Source organism: Chaetodon trifascialis, chromosome 5 (assembly GCF_039877785.1).
Source record: "Chaetodon trifascialis isolate fChaTrf1 chromosome 5, fChaTrf1.hap1, whole genome shotgun sequence".
Classification (NCBI taxonomy): Eukaryota; Metazoa; Chordata; class Actinopteri; order Chaetodontiformes; family Chaetodontidae; genus Chaetodon; species Chaetodon trifascialis.
In genome coordinates, this window is record NC_092060.1 from 20,366,283 (window position 1) to 20,389,034 (window position 22,752).

The 22,752-nt window shown below is 41.3% G+C and overlaps 1 protein-coding gene across 3 annotated transcripts in view; it reads left to right on the forward strand.

Annotated features, from left to right (window-relative positions):
* Positions 1-22,752, forward strand: part of fgf13a (fibroblast growth factor 13a) — a 97,312-nt gene that overhangs the window by 68,713 nt on the left and 5,847 nt on the right. For all 3 annotated transcript variants that reach the window (XM_070962158.1, XM_070962161.1, XM_070962159.1), the window contains 3 exons: positions 2,611-2,721; positions 10,116-10,219; positions 21,965-22,163. In XM_070962158.1, coding sequence (XP_070818259.1) covers positions 2,611-2,721; positions 10,116-10,219; positions 21,965-22,163 — 414 coding nt within the window. The remainder of the gene's footprint in view (positions 1-2,610; positions 2,722-10,115; positions 10,220-21,964; positions 22,164-22,752) is intronic.

The window sequence follows — 22,752 nt, forward strand, 5'->3', positions numbered from 1 at the left end:
TCACAGCTCGTTTCTGTATTGTAGCCTCCAAAATGGATTAATGCTATGAATGGTGCACTTAGGGAGACTGTAATTTAAATACAATTTCATAATTAATCTCAAATAAGAGAGAGACAAGTTGATGCAGATTGAAATAAGCAGGTCCGAACTTTTATTTAGAATTTTGAGCAGATCTCGTAATAGCTCAAAAGTATTTCCCATTTACTGTCAGATGAGTTTTTTTAAAGTATCCACCTGAAAAAATATTTGCTAGGTAAGAAGAAAAAAGTGTCACCTGTCAGAACTGAAAATAAAATAATTATTCTAAGTGTTTGTGTTACTGTATACCCACACATGTGAGCTAAGGTCCGGGGTGGCTCTTCAAGCACTCTTATTATTGCAGTGACAGAAGAGGGTCCCTGTAGCCTACAGCACACACTCTCTTACAAATCCAGTGCTGAAGGGACCACAGCTGCATATCTGATCTTATCACGTCTTCCTCAGGCCTAAAGCTCACCTTTCGTCTGCTGTGTCCAGCTTCTTGATGCGTGTGGACGTGACGACTGCGCAGCCTTAACGAGAGTCAGCTCTGTGATCTCTATCGAACCCTTTCATTCATTTTCAGGCCGTTTTATAACTCTCTATTCGATGCACCTGGATGTTACGGTGCATGTTTATGCAACTACAGTTTCTGCACCCCTCTCGCTTCCAGTTTCCATTTCTATCCTGTGGAGGAAGCACTGAGTGCCAACAGCAAGGCGTTGTCTGTGTATGACTTAGACACTCACCAAACACAACGGACTGGCATGCTTTGGAAAAACAGTGTGGACTGTGTGTGTGGTTCAGTGTGTTGTCTGGTAATGTGGTTTGCAGATGATCATGTTCCTCTCTGTTTAGTCCATGCTGGCATGTGTGCATCTCTCAATGTATGTCCGTATGCATCATCCAACTGTAGGTCAGGTGCATATTTTCAAGCTACGGTTCGCATAAAAATCTGCACCTTTGTGCGCTTCGGTACTCGATAATGAAGCGTACAAAGTTTTAGAACAAAATTGCTGCGACATTCCTGGTGGACAGACTGAAAAAAACCTTCTCTGCAACAAAAGTAACCTTAGCAAGGCTAGACATGGCTGTTCTGAAAGGTAAGTGAGATGAAAGGATAGATGAAAGGTGTGGTAAACCACAGTAAAGGACACTCCACCAGGGACAGTAACCAGGGTATGGAGAGCACTTAGCTCTTATCAGACATAACACTGATGGAACACAGACAGGCTGCCCAGCCACTTGAAAAGTAAACGACCTACCCCTTAAAACTATTGTCTTTCAGTCGAACTGAGGCTCGTTTTACAGGTTACCACTCATAATAATGTTGCTTTACCCATTTCATCGGTAAAGCTGTTACTATTTTCAGTACTCTGTATTTCATTTTTAAATCTGTTAGCAGATATCTGAGAAACACAGCCCCACTATGTCAAAAATATGTTGAAGCTTTATTGATCATAAGTGCTATATTTTACACATAAATTTAAATATGCCATACTTTCTCATTTAATTTATTCAAATTCCAGTACAGTAGGTACCAAATATCACAGGATTAACCAAAGTTTGGATTTTTTTTTAACTGCACATATTCTAAACAAGTGATTTCCTGTGGACCAAGGCAGGTTTTTAAAACGATTATTTTTCTACCTCTGTTGGATAGTTCACATGCAGCAGAGAATGATGGAAAGCACGGAGAGAGAAACAGGGGGTGACATGCAGGAAACGTCCTCCACCGTCTTAGACCACTGAGCCACCACACGCTCCCTAAAGCCAGTTTTTAAATTGATACCATTTGCTGTTGTCCATCTGTGGTCTTATTTCTCTGTTGTCAAGCCATAGGGGCGGCCTCAGGTCCACTGCACAGAGATGACGGAGAGACTGTCAGTTTTCATGGATTCTGGACACGGCAGCATTGATCACACTGTAGTTCGTATGACTTTGCCATTTAAATACTATTAACATCAATTCCTGAGGCTGATCTTACAGTTCTGTTGAACATAAATGTCCTTTACATTGTCTGTTTTCATCAGGCATCTTGCTTTATTTGTTAATATACCCTCCGGACAAATAAAATGAAATGGTCATTGTAAAGTGGCCACAAGATCAGCGAGAGTTTGCATGTAGGATATCAGCAAGCTGGCAGCCTTTATCGGTCCTTTCAGTTCCTAAAGTGGAAAACACCACGACTGAGTGGTGAAGCCACTGTATCTTACACTGTGGCTCCTCTAATGGCTGCCAGGTTATGGCTCCAAAACTAACAACACAGGACTCCCTTGAAAAAGTCTCTTTTCCACAAGAAGGCCAGATCTCAATAGTGATATTTGATGCCTCTGACATGTTTTTGGTGGTGAAATTAGCTCATGTTTACTTGACTGACAGGCGTCTCAGCCAGTTTTTGTAATTGCTCCTTTTTACCTCGGCTCCACTACCCTTTCACTAAATTGGATTTTGTGGCTCCGGCAACTTCCAAAATGGCGGCGAACAATAAACTGGAGCTTCAAAACATCACGTTGCTGCATTCATGTTTCTCTACAGTCTGCGGTTTCATTCTTGCGTCTTCCTGTCTCTGTGCCCCCTCTGCCTCCACAGAGCCCCAGCTGAAGGGGATTGTGACGAAGCTGTACAGTCGACAAGGTTTCCACCTGCAGCTGCAGGCAGATGGAACCATCGATGGAACGAAGGAGGAGGACAATGGTTACAGTAAGTTTCATGACAGTATTTTGTTTCCCTCATTTCTCATACACCCACTGCCATGCTATACTGTTGGACGTGGGGAACCTTTTACCTTGCTCCTGTCACTTCTCTGTGCAACAGGCAGGACTGCATTAACTACATACTATCCAATTTAACCATCTGATGTAATGGCAACTTTAATGAGTTTGCTTTTCTTAATTCATCTGAATTTTAGTTTTGAACAGCATTCAAACTGTTTGCAGCTGGAAATGGCTCCAGCCCCCCCTGACCCTGGAAAGGATAAGCAATTATAGATAATGGATCGATGGATTAACATTATTCAGTATCACAGCACAGAGAAAAACACTAAATACTTCTTTGTCAGTGCATTTAAGTGCAGCTGCGGCTGTTTAATTTGATCTCATCAAAGTCGTCCCATGGCAGCCTGAACACGGATGGCGATTGGCTTTTTACTCTCCTACACACTGCCTCTGTGCGGAGAGCCAGTTTTGTCTTATACTATGTATTGATGCATCCCTATCACCGCCATTACACCCACCAGCTCTTTGTTTTCCAATAGACAGATTAAAGAGGAGATCAATGGAAGAGTAACAGCACAGCCACTTCTCTGGTAACAATAGAGCAGAAATATGCAACCTTATAATTACACGTTGCAGTGAATACTGGGGCTGCTTGATTATGGCAAAAATCATAAGTATGATTATTTTGGTCAACACTGACACAGTTACCATTTCTCACTGACTTTGGAAACATCATGCATTCACTGAACTTTTAAAAAAATGGTGTATTTCTGTGAGCGTTAAACTTTAAATATAATTCAACTGAAAAAGCAAACAAACAAAATCTTACAGCAGGCATGTCCAAACTATTTCACAAAGGGCCATGTGGCTGCAGGTTTTTCCTCCAACCAATCAAGAGGATGCAGTCTGACCAATCAGCTGTCTGAAGACTGAGATCAGCTGATGAAAGGAGTCAAGTCTGGCGTGCTGCTGCTTGGTTGGAAAGAAAACCTTAAGCCACTCAGCCCTTTTGTGGAATAGTTTGGACATGCCTGTCTTACAGTAATAATCACACAAAGACTTATTCAACATATGAGGTGTATTATAATGCCTTTTTCAAGCGGTGGTTGGCGTGACTGGGTTTTCACAGGTGACAGCTCACCTGACCTCTGTAAAGGAAAGAGGTGCGCTGGATTTCTAGCATGAGACAAAACGAACGAGAGCATTATTGCACAAATGAAATGAGGCACGCTAATTGCTTTATCTCAATTATGTTGTTTGCATAATCGTTGCCACAGTCATATCTGAAAATAAAATCTGATCAGCTGCCTGGCCTCGGTGATCACTACATGCTTTTAAAAATTACAGCGGTGCAGCAGTTAGTGAAATCCACTTCCCCCCAGACCAAAACAATGTTATTGAGGAAAAGATCTGCATGGCACACTGATGTAATACTCGCTGTGTAATTCCACCACTGAGTGGATGTAAACACATCCGGAGCGTCTGAATTAGTACCTCTGTATTCAGTTAGTCCCTTGGTGGTGATGGTGGTGTGTGTGTCTTACATATAAATAGCACCTTGGTGCAAGTGGGAAGTTGTCTAAGCAGGACACCTTGTAATTTGTGTGGAATTTGTTTCTTTAATAAAATGACAGAGTTAAAGACGACACAGAGCAAACTACATGCAGGAGTAGAAACGGAGATCATGAAATCACACGCACGCATTATTACAAGGCACGCCCATCATGTCTGCATGGACTCACTTCTCCGTTGACTTACGTAACAACTGGCCTGCACCGGCACCAAAATAGTTTTTGAAGAGAAAATTAAAGAGTGCTGCTGAACAGGAAAAGGAGAAAGAGTGAAGCTCTTTGCTCTGCTCCAAAAATAGCGTTGTTAGGCGCTGGGTGCGCTTGTCTCCATGGTGACGGAGAGCGCAGTCCTCTTGGAGCTACTGGTGTCTTGTGATGGTGGGAGAGGACCTACTGAAATGTGCATACACACACACACACACACACACACACACACACACACACACACACACACACACACACACACACACACACACACACACACACACACACACACACACACACACACACACACACACACACACACACACACACACACACACACACACACACACACACGACTTTGGTCTTTGCTTCCGCAGCTCGCTGAGGAGACGGACTTGGCCGTCTGGCTGTGGTCATACAGAAGTTTGATCTGTTTGTGACATTAGGAAGGCGAACCATGTCAGAAATAACAAATCCAAGTCTCGCAAATCCCAGTGATTTCTCTCCCATTTGATACAGTGTAAAACATTTTCTTGCATTGCATCACAATGAAGCAAACCCACTGGGTATCTAGAGAGAAAAAGACAGCACTGTAAGGCAACCCTAAACCCTTTTCTTTGATAGAGTGTTTCAGTGTTCAAAAACTCAGTCCACTGTCTTTCAACCCCCGCCTTTTAAATAGACTCAGAGGTTGAAATTGTACAGATTTGTTACAACATTGGAGATATTGTGCATCCCAGACTTAGGCAAAGAAATTGGCAAATTGTCAGATGAGTAATTCACACCAGATGTATGCCAATTTAATTGCTTAATGACAGAAGGAGTCAACGTTGAAAACTTGACCAAAACATTGTTAATGTACTTTCCCGAATAATGGCTACATTTCTGTTCTTACTTAAATCCTAATAGAAGTTGTCATGTCTCTCACTAACGAACAGCTAAATGTCCAATTGTCCGTTTTGGGCTCCCATGAGATACAGTAGTGAAAAACAGCCCCATCCTTCAAACATTGGCACTATACTCACAAATGCAATCAATGCAAAGGTGTAAAGGAAAACAAGATTCTTGCATTACCTTTAAGTAAGCCTTAAATATTTCTTAGTACTTCAGTTTACCTCAGCTAAGGGGCCACTGCAGGTGAACAGTAATCAGCTATGTAATGCTGTCAAAACAGCGCTCTGTCATGCTGTCATATATAGGCTACCCGAATCGCCGGCCTGCTGCTCCTAGGATGAGCAACAGATAGGATAAATCTTTAAAATATGACTTGCGATCGCTGGTAACATTCAGGTTTATTGTCACACTGAATTGGTCATGACTATGAGGATCTGGAGACAAGCCTGCAAGCAATCATGAAAAGTGTCCCTCAGGCCACCCCACCCCTCTTATTCCACCGGCCTCTCTGCACCAGGAAAGGTCTGTGAGTGGGTGGTGGCCCTGTCAGCCTCTTCAGTGTGCTCAGGTGTTTCTAGGAGCCAGGAAGTAATTGAGTTTCCCCTCTTGAAAATCTCCATCAGGGCACTGGCTGGTAATCCTTCTGAAATGAAGTGGACTGCAGACGTGTATATGTGCGCTCATGGTGGGAGTATGACGGGAGGAAACACTGTAAGAAACGCAGAGCGAGAACGGTGCAATTATAGAGACGAGAACGGCTCACGGAGCAGATGTTTCAGGAGAGGAAGAAATCAAATCAAAAATCTAGAACTGTGCTACATACAACAAGAAAGATTACATAATTATATAAATCCAAAAGTTACACCTGAATAAGTCTGTGAATCTTGACAGCTTGACATCGTAGTGAGGAGAGATTTCTTATGAAAACAACACCTCACATCCCCTCTAGCTCAGCACACAGCAAAGCCAAGATGGATCAATCCGAACAATAGTTGTGAAGAAAGTTTGCTGATCGTGCCATCTGTAACCTGTTAATATGAATTTCTGCCAACAAAGTGTTGAGCCTCCACACTGCGGTATTGAATAACGCTCCAAACAGACATTTGTTAGAATGAATAAAACTACCTCAATAAAAGAATTACATGTTCTTTCCTCAGTCCTGCTCAGTGGGAGAGGTTGTGTTACAATGAAATAATTGAGTATAGTTTATGTTGGGGTTGAGAGACGACGATGCAGGTGCCACTCATACTTGCATATTTTATTTTGTCATGGTTTCATTCCATACGAATCTGGCAAGCAGATCCATCATTGATTTCTTCCAAACAGTGTGACAGAGCGCCTCTGGTTAGCAAGTCGATCTGGATCCAGCCTGTATCATCAACTGGTGTGCCGTGGCCACATCCAGCCTGCAGAATATTGATGAATTCAGAAAATGTGCGCATCTAACACTATTCAAAAGTGAGGAGGTGCAGTCCGTCCTGAGAGTGATTGTTGATTAGCTTGCCAACCCCTGGCAATGAGCCAAAGAGTATGGAAGTGATAGTTCACCCACTCTACAGAATCATATCATTCTCCGACTCTGTCCTCGCTACTCTGTGGACCCACCATCAAACCACTCTGCTCCCTGGTTGGCCATTCACTGGAGTCTTGAACTGAGTATTTTCGTTTGCATCCTGGGATCCCAAAGAATTTTTTTTGTTGTGATAAGGACTCACTCATCAGCAGTTAAACAGTCAAGTTTATATTGAGCAATGACTGCCTCCTTGGTGCAGGCCTTTCTAGTGAAGTATCTATTTATTAAGGATTTCCTGTCTATTCACGATGACATAGGCTCATAAAAATGACATTAATTGTGTAAGAAAGTGAAAATATGAAACAATAATAGGCTGATTAGGCCTAAATAAATGTCATTTTCTATCTGGAAAGTCCAGCCCACACCATATCTGCTTAGAAAAATTCTGGCCCTTGGAGAAAAGTAGCTGAGGGAGGAAAGGAAATAAATTTTCTACTGATCAATAAATTGTTTGTAAGGCTGAATCTGCAGTGTAGCTGGAGATCATTCACAGCGATCCCATCCCATCTCCAGATGATTGTGGTTTCAACGTGTCTTATTTCCCCATCGTTGGCATCGTTGCCATGGTGACGTTAATTGCCGGAGAGAGTGTCGTGTGTTGTTGCTGCCGGGCTGACACATTAACATTAAGGAAAATTTGCTAGCAGCTCCTAAATCACAGATACACAATTTGTCCTGTTTCCTCTAGGACACAATTTAATTTAATTGTACTTGTAAGAATCTGGGCCACAAATATGTTTCGTGCTGGCTCAGTCACAATAGATGTGACATTAATAAAATGATTACATTTTAATTTGTTATCACCAAACATCCTGGAAAATATGATGTGGGCCTTTAAGTAATAAATCTAAGAACCCCTGTCCTATGAGTTATACATTTTACAGGCAGCATCTGCTGTATAGTACATAGCTGCCTAACGACACATTACCAAAGACACGCCAATTAGTAGTATTGAAAGTCTGAAGATGGGGAGTGGTGCGGCTTTCCCGAGGGAGCCGTCTTCTGATTGCTGTACCATTACGGGACTGTTGCTAACCATTTTTGGGAAGTGGTGCAATTTTAGAGCGAGGTGGCTAACAAGATAACTCAACCATACTGTACTTGAGATTGTAACTGAGAATTTAAGAAGCATGGAGGACCCTCCACCATGTAAAACACAGCATCAGTGCCACTAAGGAGAAGTCAGTTACTATTGAGTATCATATTACAGATTAGACTAAAGCATTATGTATTTGTGACAGCTGAAATACAGATTCTGATCAAGGCACTATCCAATGTATCAGTCATTTTTAAAGGGCTGGCAAATAGACTCATGGGATCTCTATCTGTCCAAATTCATGATATTTGTTATGTTGATATACTCACCATTAAATTTAAAGCATGTCATTGAAGACATAAGAACAGACAGGAGAGTATATTGTGAACAACATTTCATGTGGCATTTGAAGAAAAAAAACAGAGCTAGACTGAGAGAAAAAAAAGACAGACAGAGGCCGAGAGAAAGGGAAGACAGTGAACCACAGAAGGAGTGGTTCTGGGACTTCAATGCCTTTTCATTCATCCACGAATATGCTGGCAATGCCCGTTTACTCTACAAAGTAAATACATTATGCATTCCTATGGCTGTTTACATGAAAGCCCAGAGAGAAGGAAGCTTGCAGTGTTAAAGCAATAAGGGCAGATGAAATTGCCCATCAAAAAGCCTCTACAGTGCACTCAAAGGATTCTGCAGATAGGGATCTGGCTGACAAAAGGACCTATAGTAAGGGCACACTGTGACTCACAGACTCACTGATGAGAGAATGAGAAGTTTAATTTCTCCTCTCACTTGTCTAAGCCCAGAAGTCAGTGTCCTAACATGGCAATGTACAGTCTGAACAATTAAGAGGGGAGCTTGAGATGACTGTTATGATTCTCCTGTGGACATTATTTACTGTATTTCAAAAGGGTTAAACAAAAATCCACAGCACTGACGATGGCATCACTGTTTGGGAGTATGTCCAACAATAGTCAGAACAAAAGGCGAGAAGTTTTTTTTTTTTTTTTTTTTGGAATAGAAGCACGACTACAGAGTTTCAGGTGGATGTTCATGTGCTTTTCTCTATTCAGCCCATGGGTTCCGTCAGCATCTTACGAAACACTCGCAGACACACTTGTATACAGCGCAGGCCGACATTAATTAGGTAGAGGTGTACCTCATTGACCAGCTGGGCTGCCGCTGGCTCTCTCGGCCTCACGACTCAGCCCGCCAATCACAGACAGATTTATGTGTGTTTCAGCATGAGCATAACGTCTGTGCGCAGAGGTGTGTGAGTGTTTTTTTTTTTTCTTCCCGCACTCATATGTAATGCCGGAGATGATGGACAGGATGGAGAGAGCAGCACTGTTGTTGTAGTAGATTTACATTTGGCTACACAATGTGTTTTCATATTTGATTTCTTTCCAGCTCAAAGAATTTTACATATTGTGTTTGCAGTACTTAGGCTTAACTTTACACAGCCTGTGATTTCATTTCATGTGTACGAATACGCAGCATTGGAAGCTGCTGTCTCTTTTTCTGTTTCTGATTTTGTTCATTTGCTTTATGAAACAGCCTCGGGAGAGAGTGGTTGAGTCCCTGAGCTTATGTCGTACCTCTATTTGTGGTGTGGTTTTGACAACTCACTCTTCCATCCAGACAGAGGGAGGGAACACAAATAACTATTTTAACCCCTTATAGTGAATGCTGCATAGCTAACCTGGTGGAGCTCATCGCGCTTCAGGCTTGCTTTAAAAACTGGATTTCTCTCAGTAACATCTGTCTACTTTCTGGCTTGTGCTGTCACAGTTGGACAGAGTTTGACAGCAGTGTTGCCTCCATCAACTCCTCAGTTTCGGTCTTACCAAAACACTCAAGTACTATATAAGTTAATGTATTTACAGTATCTACTATGTTACCACAAGCTACCATGCACTGAACACTGATAAAGCATTTCCCAAATTCTATATATCTCTCAAGTACCAAATATAATAAAAGGAATACATAACTGCATGATATATTTTATTCACTGTCTTATTTTTAACATAATGAGTGTATTAAATGAAGATGAAAGTGTGCACTTTGTTTAACCTTTCTTTCTGTTGTCTGTCTATTTCTAGCCATGTTTAACCTTATTCCAGTGGGGCTGCGAGTGGTGGCCATCCAGGGGGTGCAGACCAAACTCTATCTGGCTATGAACAGTGAGGGCTACCTGTACACATCAGTAAGTCACTTCATGTATGTCTGAGTGTTTGTGTGCATGTGTGTGTCTGTCCTATTGGCTGACCTCCTAGTTTAGCTGTATACAAAGACAATATTAGGTCTCTGGCAGACATCTGCGTTACTATGGTGACATGAGCAATGTCAAGAAAAGCTTAAAAAAAGAAAAAAAAAACGTGAGAGAGAAGACAGATACTTGAAAAGGTGTTATGTATGTACGTGTTAGTCTATTTTTGATGGAAGCAGAGCACAGAGCAGATCGAGCAAGGCAGGAAGTCAGACACAGGAAGGGCACAGAGCATCCAGTCAATTTTGAAAATAAAACACGCTTGTCACTTTGAAACAGACTAAGAAATTTAACTATGTAGACTGTGTACCCATGGTACAAGGAGGGAATCAACAAAATCTGAGCAAGTTAACAAAAGAAGGAAAAAAGCAGCGGTGGTGTCTGAAGCTGTGCTGAGAAGGGAACGAAACCGTGTCGCAGCTGGAACGCGATGCAGCTGTGCTCGGTGGAGTCAAGACGTAAGCCCGATGAAAGACCAGCGTCATCATCTGATATAATTCAGTGTCAATAAAAAGTTCAAGGATTGTGTAAGCAGGCGGAGCAGTGATATATCCAATCGTGGCAGCTGGCTCTTCATCTTTGATTAAATGTGCAATGTTATGAATAATTCAGTTACAGGCCGAACAATGTCCCTGTTAGTCTTCCTCCCAAATGCCACCATCTCACTGTGCGGCAGGCGTCAATGAGAAGACTGACAAGCTGGTTGGATGTGCACCCAGAGGGCATGCAGACACACACATTCACTGTTAACAGACAATCCTCATAGTCAAATTAGTAAAGATTGTTCTCGATGGTAAAGGTCTCAGTAGGCAGACACAATGGTGATTGATAGAGATAAGCATAGAAAGAGAAAAGAAAACCTAATGATCTTGTAGCTTTTCATTCTGCCCCTGCCACTGACAAATTATCTATAACATTATTATCTGTGGCAGTAATGTGATGAAGGAAAACTGGCTTCTCCCCCAATTTCACTCTTGTAACACAAATGCATTATAATCAGGGTTAGTGTGATATCTCTCACCAAGCATTAGTTCGGTCAGAGACACTTGCGTCAAGAAATAGCCAATGGCTGTACAGTTAGGATACTACTGAAAGGACCACTTCACTTAATAACTAACACAAACATGACCATCAGATCTCAGCAAAGACAACAATACCAAAAGGTTAGTGAGGATAGTGAGAACTGTCAGGGTGTAAAAGCCGACCTGTACACCTGTATAAATGTCAATGGATCGTACCAGGATGCTGGTAGCGAATCAGCTGAGGTATGCACCACTGACCATGACGCATAAATGAAGCTGTTCTCCTTACAAATACTGTATAATGATTTTACCAGATTATATTATAATTAGCAGTTATTTATTTAACAGCAAGATCTCATTCAATGTAATAAGACCAGAATGACAACATAATCACTGTAGAGAGTGTGGCGAGTGATTGTGTGGTCTGCCTATAATTACATTTTAATGAGCATTTGTTTGACAACATATCCACAGGGGTTGCCGTAGCTAACCATGCCTGATGGGAATATACAGGAATAACTGAAATAAAACACACTCCTTCAACCCCTTTGCACGGCACACACACATTCAGCGCTGTATTTAACATGGCTCCCCAGCAGTCCACAGCTCGCAGTGAGTGATTTTAATTATATGAGCTTGGCTCTCAGTAATTAAGCATATGTTTATGTTTGTGTTGATCAAAGTACCCTAAATCGAGAGACTGTGGCAATGTTTGGTTATCTCTGGGGAGACTTGAGTGCTTCTTGTCCTACCTCTCTGATAGTTTTTCCAGTTGCTGTTTTTAGTTCATTCTCTTGTGCAGCTCTGTGTTGTGGTGTGCCCCAAGGTTCTGTCCTTGATCCCATTTTGTTTGCCTTTGATATGCTTCTCCTTAAGCAGATAATACATAGTTTAAGTATACATCTTATCGTTGCTATACGGATGATATCAAAATTATACTGTGCATCCCTTTTGTTCCATTGTATCCCAAGGGGAGATGGAGAATATTCACACATTTAATGACCCAGAGTGCAGCTACAAAGCTTCTGATCAGGTCCTCAAAAAAGGTCTAATCTGACACCTGTCCTGATTTCTGTAAACTATGTCCTTATCAAATGCAGAATCTAGTCAAGGTCCATGTGATCACATTTAGAGCTTTCTTTTGGTCAGACACCCATCTACATTAATGAGCTATTACAGCACTATATCACTAAATGGTCTAAATTTAAGGTTCTGACTGTAGTTTATTTCAACTTGCTCCAGGCTTAAAACTTCGGAGTCTATGCTTTTAAAGTTCTAGTTTTGCCACGATGGGACTTCAGATCTGATGACAATGCAGAAAACGTTAAAAAGCACCTCACAGTGGACCAATTTAGATTGCCTTGTTTAGTTTTATATTCTTGTACCGTGTCTCTCTTGTTTCCTCTTTTTTGCATTGATCTCTGATTTTGAAGCACTTTCCGACATCTATTCTAGAAAGATGCTATATAGTGTAGACAAATTTCACTTCATTACTACTTATGCATTTGAGAAAGATCAGCAAAAAATAAAGGTGGATTTTACATAAAGAGCCAGGATTCAAAAAGAACTAAAATCAGTAAGCAGACTCAGAACCTGAACCACAGCCAATAAAACCTAAACAAGGAAAAAACTAAGTGTTTGCTTCTTGCAAGCACTGAATTTGTGTTCAATTCTATTTTTGTGTTTTTTGTGATATATAAATGCATTAAATTTCCATCAAATGGTTCAGAGCATAAACACTGTAGAATGCTGCTACTGTGTATAGCACATGCTGTTTAAATACCAGCCTTCATGTGAAATACAGTACATCTTGTCGGTGTGTTAAATTGGAAGAAAGCAGTTGGGGGATGGGTTGTAGAGCTTTCTGTTTCAGCTAAATTAGAGGGGGAATTGAATTGAACATGTAGCTGGCTGCCTAATAGTGCCTGCCTGGCTGGGATTGCTGCTATGGTAAAGTGCTGCCTTGGAGCCATGCACTGAAGCAGCCAATAGCATGGCAGCATTGGAGGGAGATTCCCAATCAACAGTGGAGAGACAACAGATGACGTAATTCTGGGTGGGGGGATTAAGTGCTGCTGCTGGGATCTGGATGCCTCCCATTATTCTATATGTGTGTGCATAAGCGCATGCATGAATGGAGACGTGACTGAATGTAATAGAATATATGATTCATATGTTTTACATGTATCGTGAATTTACATTTTTGACGCAAATTCTAATGCGTACTAAATTATACATTTAAATGTATGTTTGGATTTTATCTGATGTTATATTTCACTTGATAGCATTCATCTGCGTGGCTTTTCAAGAGCAGACCGAATTGCCTCACATATGGATCTGGTGCTTGTGCATTCATCTGTACATAAATGCGTCTTCTGTATGTATAAGAGCATATACAAAGAAAAAGAAAGTGAGAGAATCAGTAGTGAGAAAAAGAGTGCACATGTGTGGGTGAGGCAGAATGCACCAGTGAAAATATATTCATCTGTCAGCGTCAATGTGTGGGAGAGGAAGAACCAATTAATATGTACTTTACTATCTGCTCTTTTCCTGTTTGCCCCTCTAGTTTTGCAAAATTACTGAAATACGTTCTGCACCAGAACTGCAGAAGCATCCTCTATTCTACAAAAGAAAAAGTGTTAACACAATCTAAAATACCAATACCCAATACCTTCGTATATATCTGTAACAATGCAACGGATATTTCCACTGAATCCGAGAAAGAAAAACACATTTAATCTTTCTTCATATGTTTACAGATGTGTGGGTATATTTTTAGATCCCGGGCTAAGTGGAGTCCACATATCTCACGAGGTGCCTTTGAAGTGGTGTTATTAATTTCCTGGTGGGTCATATTTGAATTAGTGTGAGTCACTGAGGCTCCAGTTGAGTCTCGTCTAGACTGCTCTGTGTGAGTATGTGTAGAATGGAGAGTTCAGGGCTCTTGGGGTGGAGATATTTATCAGGTTAGCATTGAGGTTTACAGGCTCTTTTTTTCCCCTAAATCGCTGGGCCGGACTTCTGATGGTCATGCATCTTGTGAAAGTGTTCTTGCACAGCACGTGAAACCCATCACATTCTCACTCATTTATAAAGGCACCCTGACTGTGCATTAAGTGCCAGCTAAACATATGTGCGAACAATGGCGCAGGAAAAGACAAAAGAGTGATGAGGTGAGAAAAAAAAGGCTGCTAGACGAATGTGACTCCAGCATTACATCCTCACTGAAGTATTTTCCTCCCATTTTTGCTCTAGATTTAGCCATAAATTTTTACTTCAGGAGAGTCACTGAAACCTTGTATAAGGGATGCAGAGGTTGTGTAAGAGCATATTTTATTTTCATGACAATTCAATCATAACTGTATGTATGTAGGATAAGCCTGATGAAACTAGAGACAGAAAACTGCAAAGAAGTCTGTATTTCATTGTGCTTGGACATTATCGTGTTTGTATTTTAGTACACTCCTGTTAGATATGTACTTGGCTCACACCCATGGCTTTTCAACCATTTAGCAAGCGCAATGCCTTTGGTAAATAACCAGTGCTATAAGGTTTCACTCCACTGAGCTGTGTCATTAACTAGTTTGTGTTGTGTGTGTGTGTGTGTGTGTGTGTGTGTGTGTGTGTGTGTGTGTGTGTGTGTGTGTGTGTGTGTGCTAGTGGCTTGAACGTGTACCCTGTGTGGGTGTATCTATTTGTGTTTCGTATTTGCAAGGGTCTTTACCACTAGCTTAAAGCTCTCCAATTTATTCCCAAACAAATGAATGCGTTGAGTGTACTTTATCTTTAGCTAGAAAAAGGTGCTTTTTAATCCACTTCCACTCTACTGAAAAGACTGGGACGTTGAAAAGACGGATTTAGAAAGATTTGTCTTCACTGCCTAACCATAGCATTCACATTTGTGAGTCTCACAAGCATTGATGTGGCTGAAAAGACCCTAGACCAGCACTCAGCCCTGATTTCATTGGCATAATTGGTGTCATCTTAGTTTTGATATGGCAGCTGAATACACACGGGGCAGTACACAGCATTGACTTGGCTTGGCTTGTCTTGTGAAAAATCCGGCCAATATCTTCACAGAGGAGATCAGATCCATTATGCTGGTACTTCTCCTCCTGCTGACTGAATCAGGAAAACACCGTTCGGCTGTAATTACTCCCCCAAAGCCAACAGAAAGCTGTTTGAGAGTGCATCGTAATTGATCGTGTTTTCTTGACATGACTGCCTTGCTAATGGAATATTCATTTCAAAGTTACCCTTACCACTGCTGAATTGTGTAACTGTATGATAGAGTAGAAGAGGTTTCCCAGAGGGGTTAATGGTTGCCTGTGCGTGTGCGTCCGTGTGTTTCACATTGATGGATTTTAAAAAATCGTCAGGGAAACAACCCTCAGACTGTCACGCTCTGAATGAGCCTTTAAATGTCTCCTTCGTATCATAAAGAACTCATGGCACAACGTAAGCTGGGATTTCCCCCCGCTGTAAAAAATAAGACTGTTCTCTGCCTCTCCCTGCCCTTGAAATAAAATTCACTTAATTTAGAAAGACAAGTGTAAATGAATTTGGGCATAAGACATGCAAGAACGAAAATTACTGGGAGGTGAGACGCTTTAAGTAAAGATGTTTCTCATGTGAACACTGCACTGAAATTACTTTAGAATGCACTACTATCTCATACTGCACAATAAAAATGAAAAAGAGAGCAGGGATGATGAGAAGGAAGGATGGAAATCTTCTAACAAAGCTCATTCTAAAGCTCTGGTCCATAAAAGATAAATCCTGATGCCCTGTTAATTGTTACCATATTTTTGTGGAGGTTGGGATTTGAAAAAAGTGTACGTAAGGTACCCTGCATATGAATACAACAATATTAGGCTAAAAAAATAGAAGATGAATTAAAGACCCTAGAGCTTTCACTCCTCTGTCCTCCTGCTCGCTGCCTTTCTCCTACAGCATCTAAAAGGCACATCTAACAGCATGGCTTAAGACTCAGAGGTCTATAAAGTTCATGAAAACACTGCTCACCCCTCAAACACATGCTTCAGGAAAACAAGAGTGAATAGAGATGGACAGTGACTTTCACTAATTCCACTCCTATGAAATGTGGAGATATGTATCACCGAGCTTCCAGCAACACAACAATTACACTAATTTTCTCATAGCAACAAAAATAAGCGAGAGGGAAAGGAACAGCTGACCAACTGATACACCAGGCATATGTATGCAGCTCATCTAATGCTCCTAACAGCACTATGTGCACCGGGCAATGCTGTAATATTTCTCAGAAAAGGCTGTCTGGACATTGTGTAAGTGAGGTTGCCAGCTGTGCATCATTTGGACAAGGTCCTCTCATAGTTGCATATATCACGTCGGTGTAGTACAATGGGATCGTTAAAAGCGCATTTAGCCAAACCACCGTAGAGACATGGGGGAGGGAGATGGCACGACTGGTTTTATTTCTATGCAGATAGTGTCCTGCTTTTTATTTCTAAAGTGATTTCCCCTCGCTCCATCTGGCACTGGAGTCATGATTAAAGTGATGTGAGATTTTTTCACTGGGAGATTGGTTTCAGGGAACAATAGATATGCTATTGACTGAAGGAGACGCTACTGGAGCCTATTCAAAAGGATCTGAATGTTTCTGTCTATCACAGTCCTGTTAGAATAGAAATGGGGATCCCCTGCCATTTTGGCCCCTCCTTGTGTCAGTCTGAGCGAGCCTGTTGTCCATAGACCCACTCCAACACAGCAGTCCCGGCCAGCAGCCTCTCCTCCATCTTGGCTCTAAATGTGCCTCGATCTGTATACGTCTGTTTATCAATAGACTCTTATTCTTCTCCAGGGCGAGTGTAACCAGCCAAATCCACATAAGCTCATTATTAGAGGTAGAACAGAACTCCTGGCTCAAGAGCTGAGCAGCCCGTTGTTTAGCTTTCAATTGCTGCTCGTGCATAACTGAGATGGATGCTGCCAAGCCTTTCTAAGACTGCTGCTGTTTATCAGAGAAAGACAGCAAAGAAGACAGAAGACACTGAGCTACTGAGGGTGGCGAACAGTCAAAAAATTAACAAGAAGGATTAAGAAAGCCATGGAAGATGAAGTATCTGACACATAATTAAGGAGAGAGGACAGGAGGGAGAAAATCCAACATACCTTTAACAGTCTAAGCAAACGCCTCAATCCAAGTTCATTGTGTGACCAGAGAAGTGAAGTACTGCACATCAGCAACATGAAATTACTGTTTACACTCCATGTTCCTGCTCATACTTTGTAGTCTTTGTGTTCATTATATTTGCACAAATAAATTGTGGTGTGAGATTAGCAGTCGAATACTTGATGATTGCTGCTACTGTATACAATAGCTTATGACTGAAGAACTCACAAAAATCTTGAGATTCAATAAACTTTCTTTCAATAATGCCATAATTTGAGGAGTACGAGCATCTTAGAAATCTACCTCGACAACGGACTGCACTGAAAGGATATCTTCTAAGGAAGATTACTTCCTTTAATCTGAGCAAAAACGTTGCAAATCTTGTTCCACTCTGTTGTTGTGAGTGCAATATTGCTACAATCTGCTGGGAGAGAAGAAACAGAGCTGGTGATGGAAACAAACTGAATGCACTGATCAAAAACGCGGGGTCGGTGCTCAAACTACTCCAGAGCTGTTAACACTTTGGAGAGGAAGAAGCTGCGCAAACTGGTGTCTGTCATGCAAATGTCTTGCATCCCCTCCAAAATCTAGCAATAAAACAGCCGAAATCTCTCAGTAACGGACTCATTCAGCATAACCTCATAGTAGGTCCTATACCTACTCTACATAAACCAAGATATCTTAGCTCTGACTGATGCTCTCAGATCATTGCACATCACAATAAACCAGTGTTGGACAGAAGAAACAATGTATTGAAAATTTTGCTAATTTTTAGATTAAATTTTAGATTTTTAGGTTAAAAATGTCTGACGGTGTTGATATAGGAAAAACCATAAGATCGAATTGATAATGAAATGTATGTCTTTTTAGGATTTGATGGCAGCTTATTGGATTTTCCAATATCTTATATATAACCCTAATTTTTAAAAATGGGACGCTGTGTAAAATGTAAATAACAGAATACAATAATATTGCAATATTATAACTGTGGACAACAGCCACTTTATTTGACTGCTGCCACCTCATATTAGCTTTAGCTGAATTTAGGAATGCATTTTGTGTAGACTAAGGACTGTGGATTCTGTCATCCGTCCCTTACACTAGAAGCACTTTAGGAAGGGATTTCTTTGCAGCCTAGTATGGACAGAAGGAACAATTGTAGCAGCCAGTACATTAACTCTTTCGATGAACATAGGTGCATGCAAGTATTGTTGTAAGACACACAAGCAATTGACTGTAGACCCCCGTCTTGTCTAGGACCAAGACTGAGATCAAAGGCAAGTGTAGACCTGGTCTCGACCAGATATTGATTTCTATGGCATCAGCTCAGAACCACGACTACTGAAAACCAAGTACGCTGCAAATGTTGGTCTGAGTCAAACTAGAGCTGATGTTGTTTTTTAATTTCTTCATGTTTCCTCATATGCTCAGTGTTTTATATGTATTGTTAATGTAGGCAGTAAAACAGATTATTAGAGTTCACTGTTCTGTGTAGGTTTTCACTTAATAATGTAGGGCTGTACCGAAGAGTTTGAAGCTTTGACGCTTGATTGACAACATTGATATTTTAAATCATCATTTGAAAACTAGCTTTTTTTGGGGGGGGGCATGTCTATTCATTCTGCTTAAACCCAGTGCTTCTGCACAGTGGCAGATAAAGGTTAGGCTGCACTCATATTATCAGCAGCAGTATTATACTTCTGTATTTCTAATATTAGATTCCAGTGGTGACTGTGCAACATTGTGTCTGACTCCAGCAATCTGATTTCCAATAACCAGACAGTTTTAAAGTCCAAAGGTCAAAGAAACTAAGTATTTCATTTCAGCCCACATTTGTTGGAATTTAGCATTTCAAAAAACCTCACACCTGTACACACCTGTATTGAAGCAGTAATTTAACAGCATCATAAATGAAGTGTGTCAGAGTATGTATTTGTGTGGAACCTTCACCTGTGTGCATAAATGGAGGTGAAGAGTGTATGTTGTCAGTTTACTTGACTCACTTCTTTATATTTCTACGGTTTAAACTCTCTTGTCCAAAATAAGAACCAGAGAATAATTTCCTGCTGAAGCGTGGCACTGTGAGCTCCCAGCTGGTTCTGCAGCCCTCCTGGTGGGTTTAACATTTATTCAAATGGAGTGTTTGGTACCCCTGTCATGCAGCAGCTTAACTGAGGACCAGGACTGTGCCAACAGGATGTATCACATTGAGGTGACACGTCACAGGCTTCCTGTGACTTCGACTTTGTTTCTGACAGAGATTTTCATCTAATGTGGTCTGTGCAGGCAAGATCAGTCAGAGGGGATGATGAATGAGTGTGGCTGTCAGTTACTATAGGAGGGTCTGGGTTTTGTGTCTCCAGAACTGGCTGAGCTCAACAAAAGACACAATACAATATCATATTACACCAGATTGCTCTTGACAAGTTCAACAAGTGAACATTTTCTGACCCTTTGCAGTTCACTGCCTTTACATTTTCGTGTTTGCGTTCAGTGATTTTGGATGTTTTAGCTGCATAGTCCACAAAAGCCACAATAACAGAGCAAATCAGATCAACAGACATGAACCTCATTCAGTCTTTTGAAGTCTGGTTAGTGCTGCACATTAACAGTGATGCTGCTGAACTATAAAGAGGAAAAATAAAAAATAAAAAAAACAGAGAGAGGCTGTTATAGATGACTCCATGTCTGGTACTGACATGTTGTTTGTCATGATCTCACAGTGGGTCTTTGGCCCCGGGGACACATCATCACTCTCACCATCGACACCCAGCAATGTTTTTTTTTTTAACTGGGACTGATCCCGGGTATACCTACTTCAGTCTGAAAGATGCATCCATCCTTCTCTTCATAGGAAAGCTCACTTTGTAATACCCATTGTGAGTTCAACCCGTTGCTGCTTCAACTGTGTCTCGTGGTGGTGTTTGCATATTATATGTATTTTCATATGTGGACAAAGCGTCCTAAGAAGAAAATATTAAAGCATGGCAAGAGAAATTCACTGTTGACTAGCTTCACTTGTCTTGAGCTGCCTTTCCCTCACGCACTCTTCCTCAAATCTCTCTCAGGGGAAATTGCCTTCTAACTGATTAAACTCTGTATGCTCAAGCGGCTCTACAAATTGCACAAACACACACTCACACACACTAGGGATGGGTCTTGATTTTCAAGTTTTCAAACAGTCATTAAACGGTATAAAACCAAATTGTTTATGTAACTATCTTCTTGTCTTAAAAGTATATATTCTTCCCTGTTTTCATCTTGTGTGGGTGATGGAGTTCACTGGGAGTTGTGAGAAGTTGATCTCTGTCGTGTGTGTGTGTGTGTGTGTGTGTGTGTGTGTGTGTGTGTGTGTGTGTGTGTGTGTGTGTGTGTGTGTGTGACAATTAAGAATATCTGCATGTTAATGCAGCCGCCGTAAAGTACATGCTACAAATCATGAGTTATAATAGAGTAAAAGTGTCTAGACAAGCTCAGGTTGCAGCTTAATAGTGTTAGAAGTCTGTGTGTTCCTGTTTATGAACGCCACCACAACCTCTTGCAAACATCCTTCATCAGTAGGGAGGTCCAGACTGCTCCGCTAGTTACTAGCTACGAGTCAGACTAAACTAGTCTAAAGAAACCAGCTCTCCCAGCTAGGTCAAGACAGTACTGTGGTGTGTGTGTGTGTGTGTGGTCTTCCCAGTGAATATCAAGCACTACTTTTGCTTAAAATGGCCAATCCTAATACAAACACATATACGTACACTTTCGCCAGCACACACAAAACCTTGCCTCGGAGAACATAAACCTCAGCTACACTGTTGTAGCATTAATGGCCAAATCATGCCTCTAAGGGGTTTCCCCACTGACAGTTCATCAGTGAAAGAAATAAGGAAGAGCAGGTGGAGAACACACACACCTTGCATGCACTACCCAAGTGCACACAAATCGTCTGTAAACCTATTAAAGCCACATTGTGAAAGCATTTCCATCCTTTTTTCTTGTAATTTAAAAGGTCAGTAGTTAAATACGTAGTATAATAAGTCCAATGGCAGTCATAAATTGTTACATCCAACATAATCATAAATACTGGACAATACTCTGAAAGATAATGAACTGTCCATGCATAATTAACAGCTCGGAGCAAAATGAGAATATACTCTTCATCTTGCCTGTATGTTTTATTAATGATCCTCTGTATCTGTCATAGCACTGTTATCTATGCTATAAAGTACTACATTATTCACTACAGTAAATGGTACGAATAGATTTAAAAGATTCTCAAGAGACAAAAATTTTAAAGCAGGGGCTTGAGCCTTGAGATAGCTTCTTCCCTCTTTTCGTGCTCAAGTGTGTGGTGGACGTGCGGCGCAGTGTACCGTTATTAAGTTGCACTCTCATGTAATGAACTATTGCATTTCAGCTGCTTCTGTTCATACCAGGATGTCAAAGACTCTTGAGACCATGTGAATTACTGTCCAACAACTACCACACACTGTATCTGCGTCTCATTTTCCCCCACAGGAACACTTTACGCCAGAGTGCAAGTTCAAGGAGTCGGTGTTCGAGAACTATTATGTGACATACTCCTCCATGATATACCGGCAGCAGCAGTCGGGCAGGGGCTGGTACCTCGGTCTGAACAAGGAGGGGGAAATCATGAAGGGGAACCATGTCAAGAAGAACAAGCCAGCAGCCCACTTCCTTCCCAAACCTCTAAAAGGTAAACCTGCACAGATCCTTTTTCACAATTTACTATTCAACACTGAGGGTCAGGATATGCTTGAACAGAAACAGTTCATACATTGTGTAGTCCAACTGCATCAGAAAACAAAAGATTTCTTATTGTTCCCAATGGCTACACTCGAAGGTGGAGTGAAAAGCTGGCCATCATAGAACTGAGGGAGATGCGATACTGTGGAAATATGGGAGTAACAGCAGTTGGCCTTCAAGGTGTGAAGTGGGTATGAATGTCATATTGTTGGCTTTGGAAAGCTACAGAAATGGTCAGACACAACCCCCCAGTCCGATGTTAGGGTGTGGGGTCAGGGGGTTTCTGAGGCATGCTGGCAGCTTAACTGCAATGCATGGCATCATAAAGTTGCTGTAACTACACAATCTACTTGGAAAGTTTCTTGGTTATTCAGCCATGTCGCGTTTGGTAAAGGGTTTGTTTTTCACCTTTCACCTTTCCTGACAACCACCAGCCTTTCTATAATTAAACATCCTCATGCGCTATATACTTTCAGGCCGTGTGGATATTCTTCTGCTAGAGACTAAATGAGCTGCTTTCTAGATGACCCTCTGCCATT